This window comes from Aedes albopictus, chromosome 2, assembly GCF_035046485.1.
Source record: "Aedes albopictus strain Foshan chromosome 2, AalbF5, whole genome shotgun sequence".
Taxonomy (NCBI): Eukaryota; Metazoa; Arthropoda; class Insecta; order Diptera; family Culicidae; genus Aedes; species Aedes albopictus.
Genome location: NC_085137.1, coordinates 191,800,348 through 191,820,820, shown reverse-complemented (window position 1 = coordinate 191,820,820; position 20,473 = coordinate 191,800,348). Strand labels below are relative to the sequence as shown.

General features: G+C 42.3%; 1 protein-coding gene across 5 annotated transcripts in view; it reads left to right on the top strand.

The window, feature by feature from the left end:
- LOC109408153 (coiled-coil domain-containing protein 170) overlaps nucleotides 1–20,473 on the top strand; it is a 110,047-nt gene that overhangs the window by 62,834 nt on the left and 26,740 nt on the right. For 3 of the 5 annotated variants that reach the window (XM_062848105.1, XM_029873576.2, XM_062848104.1), the window contains exons 5-9: nucleotides 17,079–17,249; nucleotides 17,310–17,474; nucleotides 17,542–17,649; nucleotides 17,898–18,035; nucleotides 18,139–18,444. In XM_062848105.1, coding sequence (XP_062704089.1) covers nucleotides 17,079–17,249; nucleotides 17,310–17,474; nucleotides 17,542–17,649; nucleotides 17,898–18,035; nucleotides 18,139–18,444 — 888 coding nt within the window. The remainder of the gene's footprint in view (nucleotides 1–17,078; nucleotides 17,250–17,309; nucleotides 17,475–17,541; nucleotides 17,650–17,897; nucleotides 18,036–18,138; nucleotides 18,445–20,473) is intronic. The other 2 variants (XM_029873577.2, XM_062848106.1) reach the window with 2 other exon arrangements.

The window sequence follows — 20,473 nt, the reverse complement described above, 5'->3', positions numbered from 1 at the left end:
TTGTTGCGGTCCCGCATAATCACGAACTGTAAACGCAACGTTTCTCATACTGTAGATGACCATTAACAATTGTCATTTAACCATTTTTCGAACTGTCGGAGATAACAGTAAGCTAACCATACCACGTACAGATTTGCCTGTTTCACAAATGGTAATCCGCCAAATCACAGTATGTAGAATAGGCGGTTAAGATAGGTTACCATAAAAAATCGCTCGTTTTCTCGAACAAATTTTTCGCAAAACAGTAAAGGATATGGTCAATTTATTATCCATTTTTTCAGACAGTTCACTGCATGGCAAATGATTTGAGAACAGTAAAACAGTAAACCTGGAAAGAAACCAGCAATGTATGTGGTATTTTTGACTTATGGTTATTAATGGCATATTAAACTTATGGTATATGATTCTGATATATTCAAACCACTAAAATAATAAGTCTGTTATGCGTTTATCGGACATTTTTTTTATTCAATTTAATCTCTAAGGAGTATTACTTTTATCACGCATTATACTGCTGGAATTACCCGTCTTTCGAGGCATGCAATTTAGGATCCGAGAGCACCTACGCCGATTCCGGGGCCTTCTTCCGGATGGGAGCGGATTCCATAACATTTTCAGCACACACCAAGAGGGGTCCTTCTAGCCTCCCTTTTGCGGAATCCCTCGCAGCCGCACAGAGTCAGGCGGAATGAGTCTCTTGTTGTTGAAGAAAGTTCACGAATTCTGCAATATAATTAATATTCGATTAGTCATACCACCAAAAAGAAAATAATCATGCAAAACTTACCACTTCTAATCCTGACTGCTCCAAACACTCCAACTCGTTTGCTGCAGCAACTTTTTAGTTTGGGTTTTCACTCTCGCGAAAGGTTTCGTTTTTTTTTCTAGAAGACTGCAAACTGAAATGTTTTGTCTTCACAAATACCGATATGTGCAACCATTTGGCAGACTGTTGAATTTAAGTGGCATATTGTGATATGCACATGTATAAGTGTGTTGCGCAAATATAATCACAAACCATTTGAGAAATGGCTATAGCATATTAACACCATGTCTCACAAGTTTTCATCGCTATAATATTTGACAATTCCTGCACTGTATAACTTACTGTTACAAATTGGTATGCGTTACTTACAACGTTTCTAATAGTTGAATGCTTCAAGTTTCATAGTTTTCAACAGAATAGTACCTGATTGTGGTACAGTAACATTAAAAGAAAGAGGAGACATACTGTTTGGAGCTTATTACAAATTGTATTTCTCTATGCGGGGTATCCCATTGAAATCATATGGGATACCGCAACAATAGGAACACTACAGCAAACACATTAAGGATTTTTTTTTATAAATAGGTTTTTGGGCAAATCATAAGCAAACAAATGGTGCAAATCTCATAATTTAGGCACCATACATCTATTAAAAATACCCTTTGGTTACATTTCAGTCGAAAAAGTGCTCAATTGCCATTACCGCAACATTAGGTACTACCACAACGATGGGAACAATTACCCTATTTGGTCTCTGGCAAACATAACTCTTCGGAGGGGGCGCTTAGGCCGTCTGTTTTTGGAGCCAGGGAACGAAGCAGAAGACGGAGAAACTTTTAGCCGCAAGTTGCGTGCTACAACCTCTCGTCTTGACCAGCACGATCCTGCGGGCATCTCCCCACGGATTTGCATTGGCAATCTGTTTTGGCAGAGACCCTCGAAGCAGGCCTTTTTGCTTGCTCGTACCTCGGTCTTCAGCGCGGTCTTCAGCCCGCAGGTCCGCAATCGCGTCGGTCCACCAGTAAGCTGGTGGCCGCCCATTTCTAGTGTGGGACTTACGAAGACTTAAGTGTTGAAAAAAGTCATTTGGATAAATTTCCATTTAAAAAATGATTTTTAGGCGTACCATGCAAAATCGTTATATTAAAATGTCCCGTAGAAATGAGCTGAATACTCCACATGTATGTAATGAATTGCTAGTTCCAGGGTGTAATGAGTAGTTATTTAGATAACTAACAGCTATTTAGTGCGGAAAACATTCGAGTTGTTGTACAAATCTTGCGTTTTGAGAGTGACTGGGCCAGGCAAACGCAATGGAATCGTCTCGAGAACCCTACAAATGTAAATTTTAGCCAATGTGAGTATTCACATCATTATAAGCACTATTCCAAAAGTATTGGAAACTAACTTAAAATTTATGTGGAACCAAAGCTGGATGCATGTCTGTTTGTTTCGTATTTTATAAAGATTATAATGTTCAAGTTGGAACTATTTGAGGAAAAGTGGATGTATAGATTGTATTGGAGCCTTGATCGTTGGCAACCAAATTTATACGTTTGTTTGTCTGTGATGTTAAATTAAACTGATCAAACACTTAGAAGTTATGCGTAAGTAAGTTTCCATATACTTGATATATTTTTTTTATTTTTCTAATATTGAACTATTTTGTATGTGTTTCTATGTTTGGACCAATGCCACCCCCTAGAAATGATGTAATCAGGCCAATTCAAATTCAGTAATACCATCATTGAAACATAAATTCAAGAGAATTCATATCCACAGTAGTCATCAAATTATTAAGAGCTAAAATATTGTTGTAATGACTGATCAAGGGAAGCACTACGCAATTTTGGCACCTCCACTGACTTTATCTTGTACATTTCCCGGTTTTATAAATTTAATGCACATTTATAGTGCTCTGGAGTACCAGAGCATCTTTAAATCTCATTTTGATGGCCTACTTCCAGGCTGGAAACGACTGAGACCATGTTTTAATCTGACCTTTTTTCGTTATTCGAAATGTGGTTCAAATGTAGTTTGATACGATTTCTTCTCGTGGCGCCTCCTTAGAGCTTTACGGTCCTAGTTGTCAGCCGCTGTGGCTTCCGAAACATGTGCAGGTTATACCTTGATAGACAAATGCAGATAACCAAAGTAGACGGAAACTCATGTATGCAACATGCAACTTTGAAAGAATGATAGGTGAAATTCATGCTACAAAATCATCAAGTTTGATTAATATTTACAAAAATTACATGCTTCAAAACTAGCCCGTTTTCACTACGGCTTCAAATTTTTAAGCTTCATCACGGTTCCGTTCTCATGACTCCACTTGTGCTTCGTCAAATGATCAGCTCGGTCGAACGCCTTCCCACAAATGTCGCACCGATGTGGACTGACGCCGTGATGCAGCCTCATATACCGCCGGAGATCCGATTCGCGGATGAACTGCTTCGGGCACTCGCTGCATTTGCAGGGCTTGTCCTTCATCAGATGTCGCTGCCGATGCTGGTCCATGCTGTCGAAGTCCCGATAGCGCTTACCACAGATATCGCATCTATGTGGCGTAGGACCGGAGTGGATCTTTTTGTTGTGCTGAGTAAGACCTCCTTTAGACTTGAAGACCCTTCCACACTCCTGGCAGTTCCATTGACTGGTGAAACGCTTTAGCTTTGTGGTCCGAGGTTTCTTCGCTGGCTGCACCGTAGATTGAGCTCGTCGACGTAGCCCAACAGTTTTACTCCCACTTTCAAATCCGTGTTTTCCACGTTCCACGTCTGCACTGGTTGATCTACTAGTGCTGGTAACGTATACTCCAGAGCCGGGATGTGCGCCTCTGAATCACCCCACAACTCAGGAAAATAATCGAACTCCAGGTTCCAGGTTAGCCTAGTGGTTAAGGCTATGGATCGCCAATCTGGAGACGGCGGGTTCGATTCCCGTTCCGGTCGGGAAAATTTTCTCGACTCCCTGGGCATAGTGTATCATTGTGCTTGCCTCACAATATACAATTCATGCAATGGCAGCCCTTCAATTAATAACTGTGGACGTGCTCAAAGAACACTAAGTTGAAGGGAGGCAGGGTAAGTCCCAGTGCGGACGTTGAGCCATAAAGAAGAAAGAAGAAGAAGCGGGTAGTTTCATACATACCATGTTGTGCATCACAACATATACACTAAGAGCTGCATGATTACCTAACCTAGAGGACACGGCGAATAACTACCTGTGACAGTAGTGTGATCACTTAGTGGACACCACGTGTTAAGTTTATGGCGTGATTTCCAACTGGCTGCCAGTGGCTGTACAAACTGAACGGAACTTAACACTAGACAAATTTTGTGATTACAAATTGCATTCTTTTTACTCCTGAGTGACGTTTGGTCATAACTACCACCTACTTAGTGGTTTGAGAAACATGGTGGGTTTCGTATTGAGCGAGTGTGTTTTCATGACGGACGGCGATGATGACACGGTCCGACAAAAATCTACTTATGTTCTGCCCAGTTCTACATTTCTGATTGCTCTCGACTACAAACTCATAAATATGAAGTTTTGACCCTCTTCCTCCTGGGAGATTAAATGATTTAACATTTTGGAAAATCGAAAAATTTCTAGGTAATCATGATCATGAGGATCTAAGCGTATACGTTGTGATGCACAATATGGTATATATGAAACTTCCCGCTGATGTTCGTTATGTTTCGATGTTTCTACCGACGTAAGCATGGACTGGATATATTTCTACCGACAAATTGACTGCTGAAAGGATTTTCTACCGCCGTTTTCAACACAATTTACCTAGACACCACCGAAGAAGTTCCATCTGTCGTAGCAGTTCCGTGTCCAAGCGAGGATAAAGCGTCAGTAGCGCCAGTGGAGAACGTGTCACCTGACGAGCTGCTTCAACTGGCATTTCAGGAGCTGACGTCTTTTCCAGAGCAGTGCGGCGAGGCAAAGAACCTGGAGTTCGATCATTTTCCTGATTTGTGGGGAGATGCGGAACCGGTCATTCCTGCCCAGGAGTATACGCTACCAGCACTAGTAGATCAACCAGTGCATACGTGGAAGGTGGAAAACACGGATTTGAAAGTTGAAGTAAAGCTTTTGGGCTACGCCGACGAACTCAATCTAGCATTGCAGCCAGCGAAGAAACCCCGGACCACAAAGCTGAAGCGTTTCACCAGTGAATGGAACTGTGAGGAGTGTGGAAGGGCCTTCAAGTCCAAAGGAGGTCTCACTCAACACAATGAGAAGATCCACTCCGGCCCTACCCCACATAGATGCGACATCTGCGGCAAGCGCTATCGGGACTTCGACAGCATGGGCCAGCATCGGCAGCGACATCTGATGAAGGACAAGCCCTGTAAGTGCAGCGAGTGCCCGAAGCAGTTCATCCGCGAATCGGATCTCCGGCGGCATATGGGGCTGCATCACGGCGTTAGTCCACATCGGTGCGACATTTGCGAGAAGGCGTTCGATCGGGCTGACCATTTGGCAAAGCACAAGTGGAGCCATGAGAACGGAACCGTGAAGAAGCTAAAAGTTTTGAAACCGCAGTGAATACGATCTGGTTTTGAAGCATGTATTTTTGTAAATAATAATAAAAAAGATGATTTTGTAGCATGAATTTCACGTATTATTCTTTCATGGGTCCTTTCTAGTTGCATACATGAGTTTTCGTCTACTTTGATTATCTGCATTTGTCTATCAATGTGCATGCACAGGTTTTGGAATTATCCACTGGGCCACTGGGTGTTATATGTGTTGTCCGTAGTCTAATGTTACTAATGTTCAGTTAGCGCGGCCTCAGGTCGAAGACGATGTAATTGTATTTAAAAAAAAAAAAAATACTGCTATAATTGTAATGGATTGGGGAAACCAAATACAAACACATGTAACACTTTTTGATTCAAAACAAGGTCTCGGGAACAGTCGTTTCAAACCTGGAAGTAGGCCATCAAAATGAGATTGATGAGATCAGAGCACTATAAATGCGCATTCAACTTATAAAACCGGGAAATGTTCACGAGTCAGTGGGGGTGCCAAAATTGCATAGTGCATCCCTTGGTCAGTCGTTACAGCAATACTTTGGATATGAATTATCTTAAATATTTTCAACGATAATATTACAGAATTTAAATTAGCCTAATTTCACCACTTCTAGGGGGTGACATTGGTCCAAACATTGAAACATATATAAAATCAACTATAAAATAGTTCAATATTAGGAAAAACCGCTTTCAAATAATAAAGTATCAAATATGTCGATACTTACGCATAACTTACAAAAGTTTATCAGTTTAATCACAGACATACAAACGAAAAAATTGGATTGTCAACGATCAACGCTGTACAATATGTACATCCGCTTCCCCTTACATTATTTCAACTAGAACAAAATAACTTTTATCAAATACAAATCAAACAAACGTGCATCCAGTTTTATTTCCACATAAATCTTACATTAATTTCCAAAAAGTTGCAGAGAATTATGCTTATGATCATGTGACTGCTCATAGTGGTTAAAATATGAATTTGTAGGGTTCTCGAAACTATTTAATTGCGTTGAGAAATGCAGGGCAAAAGTTCGCTGTGTGTCTTTAGCTGCTAGTACACAGGGTCAAATATTTGTCCGAAAAGAAACCAATGCTCAAACATCTTGTTTGACTCGATCAAATTTTCATTGGTGTCAAACTGATGTTGTTTCTTGAGTTCTTTCCTTGTCAAATATTTGACCCTGTGTACTACTGGCCTTTCTCTGCGCACATGTTAAGAACCTATGCAAAGTTGTAAGGGTTTAACACATTATTAGGTCAGTTACTCGCTATTAAAAATTGGACTGATTTCGTTAGCAGAGTTATGCAAAAAATGTGTTTCTAGCTGTTTTGATGCCATTTTTGGACTTTTTGGAATGAGAATTTGCAGTGACTAAAATAAGAGGAATTGCATAACCTCTGGATGTCGAAAAATCGTCATCCGCACTCGAATTAACAAAAAAACTTGTAGTGCTTGTAGTAGTAAGTAGCATTGTTAAAGCCTCGACATTGGGGCAAAAGTTTGCACTATGGTTCTGAATCTAGAACATCAATATAGTTACAAAATAGGAAGCAATGATGATTTCGTATAGAAACTACTATGTATGTCAAATAACTCAACGTACATATGAACAGATGGGTTAATTATTGGTCACGGAAAAATAATGCACTGAACGAAAATTACTTGAGCGATTCCGTTTGAAGTACATACATACATAAAAATCTACAGCTCAAGTGAGGTTCAAACTCTCGACCCTTATTCTCTAGACAAGTGCTTTACCAACTAAGCTTACTTACCTTACCGATCAGGCTAAGGCCGGGGTGGTCTCTGCTGTACATAGTAGCCGCCTCCATTCCACTCGGTCCATGGCTGTTTGTCTCCAGTTCCGCACTCTGCGTAGGGTCCGCAGATCGTCCTCCACTTGGTCGACCCACCTAGCTCGCTGCGCTCCACGTCTTCTTGTACCGATCAGATGACTCTCAAGAACCATTGCTACCGTCATTCTGATGACTTGACCCGTCCACCGTAGCCTCCCGATTTTCGCAGTATGGTCGATGGTTGGTTCACTCAGCAGCTGATGCAGCTCGTGGGTCATTCGCCTTCTCCAAGTCCCGTCTTCCATCTGCACTCCGTCGTAGATGGTACGTAACACCTTCCGTTCGAAAACTCCTAGGGCGCGTTGCTCCTCTGCACGTAGGGTCCACGTTTCGTGCCCATAGTGGACTGCCGGTCTAATCAGCGTTTTGTAGATGGTTAACTTCGTGTTACGGTCAAATTTGCGAGCTATAATATCAATATCATCAGCGAAACCAAGTAGCTGAACGGACTTCGTGAAAATTGTTCCACTCGTGTTTATCCCCGCTCTCCTTATTACACCCTCTAACGCAATGTTAAACAGCAACCACGAAAGACCATCACCTTGCCGTAACCCTCTGCGAGATTCGAAGGGACTCGAGAGTGTCCCTGATACTCGAACTACGCACATCACTCGATACATCGTCGCCTTGATCAATCGTATCAGTTTATCCGGGCATCCGTATTCGTGCATAATCTGCCATGTTTGATGATGCAACCAGGTTTTTATTAGAAGCGACTTTCCTAGAGATTTTATCCCTCATCAGTGTCCAAGTAGAATTACGACCGTTTCACAGAATTTTACTTCCGCAAACGGATCCAACGATTAATCGAAGGCACGAGTTCAGGGAAGGATCGAAAAGGAATCAGTACAAAATTAGCGCTGAAGAGTGCTATTGTAGATTGTACCTACTGATAAGTACTGCTGAATTGCGAGCTGAATAAGCTAATGTAATATTCTGGTATGAATAGAAGTTGAATTTGGATGATAACTGCGCGTATTATTGGCACGACGCGTCGAAGAATCCTATAAATCAAACTGAACAGAAATTTAGATGGAGTTTCCCAAAAATGTTCTACCTACCTATGGACTGGATGATCTGTTTCTACCGGTAAATAAACTGTTGGTAGGATTTTCTACCAACATTGTCGACATAATTTACCTAAATGACTATATAAACCCCTTGTTGGAGGTTCATTCGATATTCAAGTAAGTTTGAGACAAGTTCAGTTGAGTTTAAGAGTTTCAGAAAAGTTCTTGAGAAGAGTCAATTCAAACATACACCATGCCTTTCGACTGGGGAGACTTTTCCGATGTCTGGTACACCACCGAAGAAGTTCCTTCAGTCAAATCATTTCCATGTCCTACCGAGGATAAAGCGTCAGTAGCGCCAGTGGAGAACGTGTCACCCGAGGAACTGCATCAATTGGTACTTCAGGAGCTGACGTCTTTTCCAGAGCAGTGCGGCGAGACGAGCCACCTGGAGTTCGATTATTTTCCTGAGTTGTGGGGAGATTCGGAACCGCTCATTCCTGTCCAGGAGTATACGCTACCAGCACTAGTAGATCAATCAGTGCAGACGTGGAACGTGGAAAACACAGATTTGAAAGTCGGGGTGAAGTTGTTGGGTTACGCAGACGAGCTCAATCTACCGTCGCAGTCAGCGAAGAAACCCAGGACCACAAAGCTGAAGCGTTTCACCAGTCAATGGAACTGTGAGGAGTGTGGAAGGGCCTTCAAGTCCAAAGGAGGTCTCACTCAGCACAATGAGAAGATCCACTCCGGCCCAACCCCATACAGATGCGACATCTGCGGTAAGCGCTATCGGGACTTCGACAGCATGGACCAGCATCGGCAGCGACATCTGTTGAAGGACAAGCCCTGCAAGTGTAGCGAGTGCCCGAAGCAGTTCATCCGGGAATCGGATCTCCGGCGGCATATGGGGCTGCATCACGGCGTCAGTCCACATCGGTGCGACATTTGTGGGAAGGCGTTCGACCGGGCCGATCATTTGGCAAAGCACAAGTGGAGCCATGAGAACGGAACCGTGAAGAAGCCAAAAGTTTTGGAGCCGCAGTGAGAACGAGCTTGTTTTGAAGCAAGTATTTTTGTAAATATTAATAAAACTTGATGATTTTGAAGCATGAATCTTACGTATTATTCTTTTAAAGGTCCTTTTGTCTTCTTTGGTTTCTTGAGGTCTTTGGGGTCTTCAGCTCGCCCAGTGGTTAAGGCTATGGATCGCCAATTTGGAGACTGCGGGTTCGATTCCCGTTCCGGTCAGGAAAATTTTCTCGACTCCCAGGGCATACTGTATCTTTGTACTTGCCACACAAAGTACAAATTCATGTATTGGCAGGCAAATAAAGCCCTTCAATTTTTAACTGTGTTGAAGAGAAGCAGACCAAGTCGAGCTACAATGAAGAAGAATTTTGGATGCATGCTTGTCTTCAACGGCGGGGGTTTTCGAGCCTGATGCTCCACGGTGCATATTTTGGAAAGAAATTGACCGTAACTTAGTCTTATCCTCTCGTCCAGCTTTTGATGGTAGTGTGCAGAAAAAAAAGGTAGAGAAGCGAATAGTGTGAAGCCAAAAATACCTTATCGAACCGTCAAACTGGTATCCTATCGAACAAAATCAACAAACCTTGACGATTGTCGCATAAGTATTGCGATCATTTGAAACAGTTTTTACCAATATTTTTAAATATCAAGTATATTACTGTAAATAACATTGAGTCCTTATTGATGAAAATTGATCCTCTTTGGTATACAATTTAGATGATTTCTTGTCAATAAATCAACAGCATAAATCAATATCTAATGCATTACACGAGAAAGACACTACCCTTGATAGCTGGATTAATCTGTTTTTCGGCAGTTGCCAGCATCCGAGTGACGAAATCAAAACAGAAAAAGTGTTGCCGTTCAGACGGCTGTTCACTCTTCTCTACCTGTTTTCTCTGGTTGTGTGCAGCAACCCCTTCGGCTGACAAACGTTGTTTATTAAGCTCGTGACGCTGAGTTGTTGCGCCAGGATTTTTGCGGCTACAAGATTATTAAGCGCTCCAAGAAGATTTATGCGGAAAAGGTGAAATCATTTAATACGCCCGCTAATATGTCAGAGTCAGCTGTCCCAGTTGAAAATCCCTATCAGGAGTTGTTTACGATGATCAGGACGACGGCGAAACTGATAAGGGTGGATCTTTTTTGGAGGTACACGCATCCGGAAAAAGGATGTCACCATCTTCCCCGGGATTGCGCCGAAAGGTTTTCTTAAAGTCTTTCCTCAAAAGTTTGACAACTACCAAGGGAGGCGGAGGAAATTTGAAAACTCTAAAGAAGCAGGTTTCTGATGGTGTAGTTCCTTGCTGCAGCAAGGACCTAGAACCTCTGCCTCCAACTGTTAAGTATACCGTAAAACGGGGTATCATTGATCAGCGGGGTAACATTGATCGGCTTGACCGACCTCATGAAATGTTCAAACAAGCATTTTACATTGAATCTGTTTCTGCTATCGAATAGGATATCGTAATCTGCTATCATTTAACTATCAAATGACATGCAATTCATGAAAATTGAATTTCATAAAATTGAAATAAATCGATTTTTCCATAACTGTGTTTCGTAACGCAATGAGATACATTGTCGAACATGCATGCTTGGCGTCAATGCTAGATACAATATGAGGTTCGAAATCACTGTATTACTTCAATATGATATTCTAGAGTTGGATTTAATAAACGAAACTTTCATGAAAGTGCTCTATTTCAATAAAATATATGATTTATTAAAATTAGACTATTAATTCCTTAAGCCATTGCCTACCTTTAGGCGTTATTCGTGGTTTGGAGAATTTTATTCCTAAAATAACTCAAAAAGAACACAACTTGTAAGAATTTGGACATCATATTCGAAATCAGCGACCCCGAATTTAGTAAGTTAGGGTGTTTTGAACACAAACGAACATTAATCACTGACATGATCAATGTTACCCCAAATCAACAAAATCAAAAATTAGATTAAAAAGCATATTTAAATTAATTTTAAAGTTTTACAATACTTTTTCGAGTAGCTTAACTCATACTCGGAGGGCCAGTACTTGTTTTAAAAATATAAAACATGTAAAGTTTGCTTTAACAAGAGAATTATTCAAGAAAGATTGGAAATTCTGATCAATGTTACCCCGGATTACGGTACTTCAAAAAGAAATACTCGGCAAGGTGGCAAGAAAAAAGCCACAAAAGCTCTTCGAATTTCAGCAAAACCTATCAAGCCCAAACGTGGACTGCTAACCTTTAGGGCTCTTGTGGATCGCATATATGATGGCCTCGGACTTTCTGACTCCTTCAGAGGCATACTTGACATTTTGCAGTTGAAGAGTATCTTCGGAATTTGACTCTTTCATGGCCCCTCCTTGCTTCGATCATATCTTTTGATGGCTAATTTAACAAGTGAGGTACAAGATATGATCACTGTGCTACAGTGGAACTGTCATAGCCTGAAACGTAAAGTAGACCTGTTTTAGTTTTTGATTCACAATTGAGGGGTAACCCCTCAATTCTAACGAAGCAAAGGGGTGTTAGTGACAAAAATCTACTTTCGAGTAAATGAGGTTTTAAGTTTTTTACCAATTTTCCAACCCCATTTTTCTAATCATCGTAAAAACAATCTTAAAAAAGTTCCTAAATTTTTTGATATGTTCAGCTCAAAATTGACAAAATGGTCACTTACACCCCTCTGCATCTGGGCCCCTCAATTCAGATTGTGATATCTTTGCACTTTGTGAAACATGGCTTTCTTCTGAAGACGAACTCAACTTCCACGATTTCAACATTATACGCCAGGATCGAGATGACCATTATGGAGGAGTACTCTTGGGGATCAAAAAAGATCACTTATTTTATAAAATTTCAATTCCGACTCATCCCGGCGTAGAAATTGTCGCTTGTCAAATAAACATAAAGGGAAAAGATATTTGCGTAGCTTCCGTTTACATTCCTCCAAGAACTTCAATTAACCGCCGTCACATTTGGAATGCAGTTTCTCTATTATCACATCCAGTTGATGAGGTGATATGAACTCCCATGGTACTGGATGGGGCGAACCATATGACGATCACAGAGCGGCTGTTTTCTACGATTTATGCGACGATTTCACTTTGAACATTTTGAATACAGGTGAAGTGACACGCGTTGCATCCGACGACAAAGAAAGTCATCTTGACCTTTCTCTGGGATCAAGTTCACTATCATTCGATTGATCGGGAAGGTTATCGAAGGTCCTCATGGTAGTGATCACTTGCCCATCATAACCACCATTAACATAACAGCGAAAGGTCAGACCAACCAATCCAGGTTCCTTTTGACCTCACTAGGAATATCTATTGGCAAAAATATGCAGCAGCGGTAGCCTTTGGAGTTGAATCATTCAATATCCTCCCACCTTTGGATGAGTATCGATTCCTGTCTGAACTGACTTACAAGAGTGCATTAGAATCACAAAAACGACGTGTTCCAAGTGCAACCTCCAAAAGAAGACCAGCCACACTAGGCTGGGATGATGATTGCACCCAGTTGTATAAAAAAATCTGATGCTTTCAAAGCTTTTCGTAGGCATGGTACTTCAGATCTTTATCAAGAGTACGCTAAACTCGAAAAACAGCTGAAGAATCTGCTGAAAGCGAAAAAGCGTAGGTATTGGCGACACTTTATTGAGGGTCTCTCAAGAGAAACTTCGATGAAAACGCTTTGGAGAGGGGCTCGCAACATGCGAAACCGCTCATCTTTTAATGAGAGTGAAGAATACTTCAACCGTTGGATATTCAACTTCGCAAAAAAGGTCTGCCCAGACTCGGTCCCGGCTAAACCCAAGTAACACACTTGTCACCGAAAAGTTACGGCGGCGCAGGTTTTTGTTGCGCAGAAGTCACCGTGACTTACTTCTAACAAATAAACACTTACTTGCTAGAAGTAAGTCACAGTGACTTTTGCGCAACATAAACCTGCGCCGCCGTGACTCTTCGGTGACAAGTGTGTTACTTGGGAACCGCTCTCTTGGGAAACTTCCTCAGGAGACGGCTCTCTGGACAGACCATTCTCCATGCTGGAGTTCTGTATGGCTCTTCTTTCATCAAACAATTCAGCTCCTGGACGCGATATGATAAAGTTCAATTTTCTAAAGAATCTCCCAGATATCGCGAAAAGACGATTACTAGACCTGTTCAACTCATTCATGGAGAACAACATTGTTCCGCCAGAATGGAGACAGGTCAAAGTCATAGCTATTCAAAAGCCTGGTAAACCAGCGTCTGATCATAATTCATACCGCCCAATTGCTACGTTATCATGTTTAAGAAAATTGTAAGAAAAAATGATCCTATCGCGACTCGACCATTCATTGGGTAGAATCGAAAAACCTGCTCTCAAATACACAATTCGGGTTTCGCAAGGGTAAAGGAACAAACGACTGTCTAGCGTTGCTTTTATCGGATATTCAACTAGCCTTTTTCGGAAAAGGAGCAACTGGTTTCAGTTTTCTTGAACATAAAGGGCGCTTTTGATTCAGTTTCTATAGGAATATTGTCAGAAAAGCTGCACAATAGTGGACTACCAGGAACTTTAAACAATTTCTTGTATAATTTGTTGTCAGAAAAACATATGAGCTTCAATCTCGGACAACTGACAACTTCCAGAATTAGCTACATGGGCCTACCCCAAGGCTCATGTTTAAGTCCCTTGCTTTATAATTTCTATGTGAAAGACATTTACAGTTGTTTGGAAGGCCAATGCACGCTAAGACAAGTTGCAGATGATGCTGTGGTTTCTCTAAAAGGCCCACATGCAGAAATGTTGCAAAGACCATTGAAAAATTCCCTAAATAATCTGTCCATTTGGACAAGAGATTTGGGGATTGAGTTTGCTCCTCAAAAAAAAAACTTAATTGGTTGTGTTTTCTAGAAAGCGGAACCCAGTCCAACTGAAACTCAATATTATGGGAATATAAATCGACCAATCTATGACTTCGAAATACCTTGGGGTCCGGTTTGATTCGAAAGGCACTTGGGGTACCCAAACTATGTGTTTGGTGCAAAAATGTCAACAAAGGATAAATTTTCTACGCACAATTGCTGGGACATGGTGGGGTGCTCACCCGGAAGCCTCATAAAACTTTACAAAACGACTATTCTCTCTGTTCTCGTGTATGGCTCTTTCTGCTTCGTCTCAGCAGCAAACTGCCACCTAATAAAGTTGGAACGAATTCAATACCGTTGTTTGCGTATTGCCCTCGGCTGTATGCACTCAACACATGCGAGCCTAGAGGTTCTGGCAGGGGTGAAGCCTCTCCAGAACCGCTTCTGGGAGTTCTCGCTAAGGTTACTCAGTGTGTGGAATGAGCAACACACTGGTTATTGAAAACTTCGAAGAATTGCTCAGACTAAGCACTCAGTCGAAATTCATGAGAATCTATCTCTTCTATATGTCATCTGACATAAGCCTCCCAGGTTATAAACCTCCTCGTGTACATTTCACCAATGACAGTTCCTCTGTTCTATCCATGAAACAAGCAATTCATGGTATTCCAGATCAACTTCGGTGTATATCTATTCCCCGCATTTTTAACGAAAAGTATCAAAATATCAATTCCAGTAAGAGATTCTTCACTGATGGGTCTCGCATAAAAGGATCCACTGGCTTCGGTGTCTTCAACGAAAACTCCACCGCCTTCCGCAAACTCCAAGAACCTTGTTCGGTTTATGTTGCTGAGCTGGCGGCAATCAACTTTCGCTTTGGGGATGATTTCCAACATGCCCGCAGACCATTTCTTCATCTTCTCGGATAGTCTTAGTTCTATTGAGGCACTCCGGTCGATGAAACCTGTAAAACATCCATCTTACTTTCTTACAAAAATAAGGGAGCAGATGGGTGCACTGGTCGAAAGATCATACAAGATTACCTTTGTATGGGTCCCCTCACATTGCTAAATTTATGGCAATGAGACGGCGGACTCTCTCGCAAAGGTGGGCGCACAGGAAGGGGAGATCTATGATAGAAGAATTTCACATGATGAATTTTTCCATTTTGTTCGCCAGAGTTCTCTTCAAAGTTACATGGTGGTGGTTACATTCTATTATTCCTAATGTTTCTTTGCGAGCGTGGTGGCATGGTTTGGATGTAAGACGAAATTTCATTCGCGTGATGTCAAGGCTTATGAACAACCATTACTCGCTAGACGCGCATTTATACAGGATTAACCTCGCGTTGAGCAATGTTTGTACTCATTGCACAATTATGGGTCACACACAATTATTAGTCACTTTTCACTTTAACAGATAAATACTAATTAATTGCAAGCTTTTGTTAGCCATTATCATTTTTCGTTGATAAGTTGATTTATTTTGTGCCACTATACGTATCGCACACGGGCTTATACGTCAATACATACATATTTTCGATATTTTTTGTTCGGCGCAAAACCATCTGTCAAAGTAACGCTTCGATTGTGAATATCGGAAAGTGCGTGCGCTGCTTTCGTAAGCTCTGTAAAAGCGAGCTTCAGTGATTTTCAAGTGCAAAATGGTATCGTCACCAGAATAAAGGTATAATTTACGTTCTAAATGTATAAATTCATGTGACTGCAGCTAATTAAAGCTTATTTCAGGCAAAATTTAAATGATTCATTATTGTGCCAAGGAACACCGAAAATCACACAATTATGGGTCACTTTTTGTGCAGCATAATATTGACAGTTCTGCGTACATGGGCATTGCATATTTTTAGGCGTTTATCGGTGATTGTGTTGAATATTTTGTCCCAATTTTAAAAAATTGATTCCAAATCGCGAAAACACGCTTCGTTAAGAGGTTTGAGACCAGTTTTAAATTCTAGTATAGTTGATCTATCGAGAATAAGTGATCATTCATTGAAAACATAGACAAAACATTATTGTTGAGCCGATTCCTCTTGAGTGACCCATAATAGGCAACAAATTGACCCATAATTGTTACACAGCCAATTTTGACCCATTATTGTGGTTTTCATTATTCACCAATATTTTAGTAATTTTCACCGTCTAAAGTGAATTTTACAAGCAAATTTTTATATAAAACAATAAAAAGGAGTTTCAATAAAGAGAATAAATAATAAAAATAATGAAAATGTTATTTTTGTATGTTAAACGATTCATTTTATGAAATGATTGTTCCTTGAGTGACCCATAATTGTGCAATGAGTACTAAGTGCGGTTCCGGTTATGATGGCATCGAGCACATAGTTTGGCAATGCCCGGAAATGACGCCTCCAGAGAACTACTTTTGGATACCCTTGAGGCCCGAGGTAGCCAACCCTTTGTTCTTATGAGGGATGTGTTGGGGACCCGTGATGTCCCATACATGGGATGTATTTTCGACTTTCTTCGCTCTGCTGGTATAAAAGTTTAATTCGCTTATGTTTTCTTCCCCAGTTTTTTTTCTCTGTTTTTATCTTTTTGTATTGTTCCTGGCCATCCGGCAGAAGAATGTTCCTCTGCCATACTAACCTCGAGCTGCCACCACGAACACCCTGGCTCTGACCCATACTAACTATGGCATATAAGAATATATCTGTACATAATATACAAAATTGAATTTCGGCTCCGCAAAGCGTTAAACGCGATTGAGCCCCAAATTAATGAACTAGTTAAAAAACTTACTTCTAAAAGTATTTCCGGAGAAAAAAATCTGACCACAACTATCCCCAGAGAAAGTCCTGGAGAAATTTCCTTCATTCGACCATTCTCGAAGGTCGTGTGGTCGCGACCAACTATTATTTCGTCTTTTGTGTACACTATTGTCATACCTATATTTTTTTAGATTTTTCCGCAAAGTGAGTTGAAAAGAAATTCATACTTTTAACAAACATCCTATTTTATTTCTAATTGTAGCAAGTGTCCCAACTCAAGGAGCAACTGCACCAGGAAGGCTCCCGCCATCGTGAGCACCAGGAAAATACGACCTGCCGCCTGAAAAACGAAGAACAACACCGGATGAGCGTCGAAGAGCGGCTGGAGAAAGCCTGCCACGAGCTGCAACATCTCCGAGCGGAACATACCACAGTAATTGGAGATGATATTTCCCTTTGATCTTTGATCGTAGCCGTGTTTTTGTTTCCTCAGCTTAGTGAATACCTGGTTCGATTGGCCCGGGCGTTGTGTTGGAGTGAGTGTTCGGAACCACCTGCGCCGGGCAGTGACACTACCATTCTGGGCGAAACGCTGCTGGAGAGGGCCGAGCGTCTTGCAACTCACCATGATCACCATGTGCATGGAATCTGTGATAAGGTAAAGGGAGTTGAACTAAATATCATGAGCTGTATAATTCATCATTACTCATTCTTTATCTCCTTAGAACTGCTGGGAACTGGCCAACCATCATTCGCATTCCCACTCGCATCACCACAGCCATCTACCAAAGCTGAGAAGGGAACGGTCCTGCACCGATTTGCCAATGAAAGAAGTAAACTGTCGATTTTTGGTATAGTAGGATCATCCTTACTCACTCAATGTACAAATGGTCCAGAAAGAACATTTACTTAGGTGAGATGCAATTCGAGGTTTGAAATGTCTGCTTCCAAATTGTATCTATCCAGCTAAAATTTTCTATCTGGACCACTGTGTACTATCACGTTCATCTCATCCCAACAATTCCACATCATATCATTTTGTATAAAATCAACCACCGAATGCATCATTCTCATTTTGTAGAGCACGGCACTGTACAATTTGCAGCGGCGAGTTCGTGTCCTGCGGGAGCAAGTCCAGCGACGGGATCTGCATTTGGAACTCCTGCGGCGAAAGATTGCACTGCTCGAGGATAATGCCAGGGGGAAAACCATGTTGCAAGTAGTATTTTCGTTCCATTGCATTCCATCTCCATCATTTCGGCGATGACGGAAACCAATTTCCATTTGTAACCATTTCCTTTTCGTCCTTCTCCCACCCGCAGACGGAACGTGACGAAGCTGTTCACAGGGCGAGGAAGAATTCGAAAAATGCCGAAAGGACCGCCCAGCAGTTGGCCGAAGTGAAGGCCCAGCTGGTGGAGGTGAAGACGCAGCTGAACGAAGCCTCGGACTACAAAATCACCGCCTTGGAGCGGGCCCGGAAGTGCGACGAACTGCAGGCACGTCTCTGTGAGCTGGAAAATGAAAGGGAACGGCTGGTGGGTCAACTGGCGGCCTACAAATCTCGTGCCCGGTCGGCGGTGGAAAGTTCCCACGAGCGAAGGGTGCGGGACGAACATGCTATCACGGTAGGTGGTGGTTTTGGGCAGGGTATTTGATGGAATGATGAATAGTCAACAATACTACTAAAATTCCAAGAACATTGCTTTGTCATGGCCATGAGACTCAATTTACAGCGCCTGAATGTATTTTATTCTTCTTCTACTGTCGAAGCTTATTCCCGGAGATTAAAATTCCTCCGGAGTTCCACCTGGATTATTTTCAAACGTTACATCAAGGCTCCCTCCACCTGGGATTAGTCCGGAAGTACAAACTGATATTCCTTCAGGGGTCATCCCTGATTTTTTCTAGAATTTCCATCTGGAATTTTTACAAAAGTTTAAATTGCTATTATGCCAGGGTTTTCACCTGGAATTCTTCCAAGAGTTTACCTGTGATTTCTCAAAGAATTCATCCTGGTATAGCTCGAGGCATTTCCGGAGAATTTCTTGAGAAATTCCTGGAGGAATTCCTTGAACAACCATTGGAGGAATTCCTGAATTTATTTTCTGGAGGAATATTTGGAGAAATCCATGGAGGAATTGTGATAGAAATTCTGGAGGAACCATTGGAGGAATTTCTGGAAGAATCTCCGGATGAACTCCTGGAGGAATTCTTGGAAGAAGTCCTGGAGGAAATCCTGTAGGAACTCCTGGGAGAATTCCTTTAGGGATTCCTGGAGGAATTCCTAGGGAAATTCCTGGAGGAATTCCTAGAGCAATTCCTGGAGGAATTCCTGGAGAAATTCTTGAAAGAATTCACGACGAAACCCCTGGAAAGATTCCTGGCGAAACTCCTGGAGAAATTCCTGGAGGAACTCATGGAGGAATCCCCTGAAAAATTTCCTGGAGGAACTCCTCGAGGATCCATTATAGGAATTCCGGGAAGAACCTCTGGAGGAACTCCTGGAGGTACATACATACATTTATTTGTTCAACATCATTAGGACAAGACATAATCAACAATAGTACGCCACAATACTCGGTTCGTGGCTGCCGCTCTCCATCCTCGATCGCGCCCGATGCTCGCCAAGTCACGCTCCACCTGGTCCGCCCATCGTGCTCTCTGCGCTCCACGCCTTCTTGTGCCTACCGGATCAGTTGCAAACACCAGCTTTGCAGGGTTGTTGTCCGGCATTCTTGCAACATGCCCTGCCCACCGTATCCTTCCGGCTTTGGCCACCTTCTGGATGCTGGGTTCGCCGTAAAGTGCAGCGAGCTCGTGGTTCATCCTTCTCCGCCACACACCGTTCTCCTGCACACCGCCGAAGATCGTTCTTAGCACGCGTCGCTCGAAAACTCCGAGTACTTGTAGGTCCTCCTTGAGCATGGTCCATGTCTCGTGCCAGTAGAGGATTACCGGTCTTATTAGCGTTTTGTACATGGTGCATTTGGTGCGTGGGTGAATCTTTTTCGACCGCAGTTTCTTCTGGAGCCCGTAGTAGGCCAGACTTCCGCTGATGATGCGCCTCCGAATTTCACGGCTCACGTTGTTGCCAGCCGTCAGTAAGGATCCGAGGTAGACGAATTCCTCCACCACCTCGAAAGTATCCCCGTCTATCGTAAAATTCCTACCCAGACGGATCCGGTCGTTTTCGGTTCCGCCTACCAGCATGTACTTTGTTTTTGAGGCATTCACCACCAGTCCGACCTTTGCTGCTTCGTGTTTCAGGCGGGTGTACAGTTCTGCCACCGTTCCAAATGTTCTAGCTATAATGTCCATGTCGTCCGCAAAGCACACAAACTGACCGGATTTTGTGAAAAGCGTTCCCCGGCTGTTGAGCCCGGCTAGTCGCATCACACCTTCCAGAGCGATATTGAAGAGTAGACATGAGAGTCCGTCACCTTGTCGCAGTCCCCGGCGAGATTCGAATGAGCTGGATAGTTCACCCGAAACCCTTACGCAGTTTTGCACACCGTCCATCGTTGCTTTAATCAGTCTAGTCAGCTTCCCAGGAAAGCCGTTTTCGTTCTTGATTCTCCATAGCTCTGCGCGGTCGATACTGTCGTATGCCGCTTTGAAGTCGATGAACAGGTGATGCGTTGGGACCTGGTATTC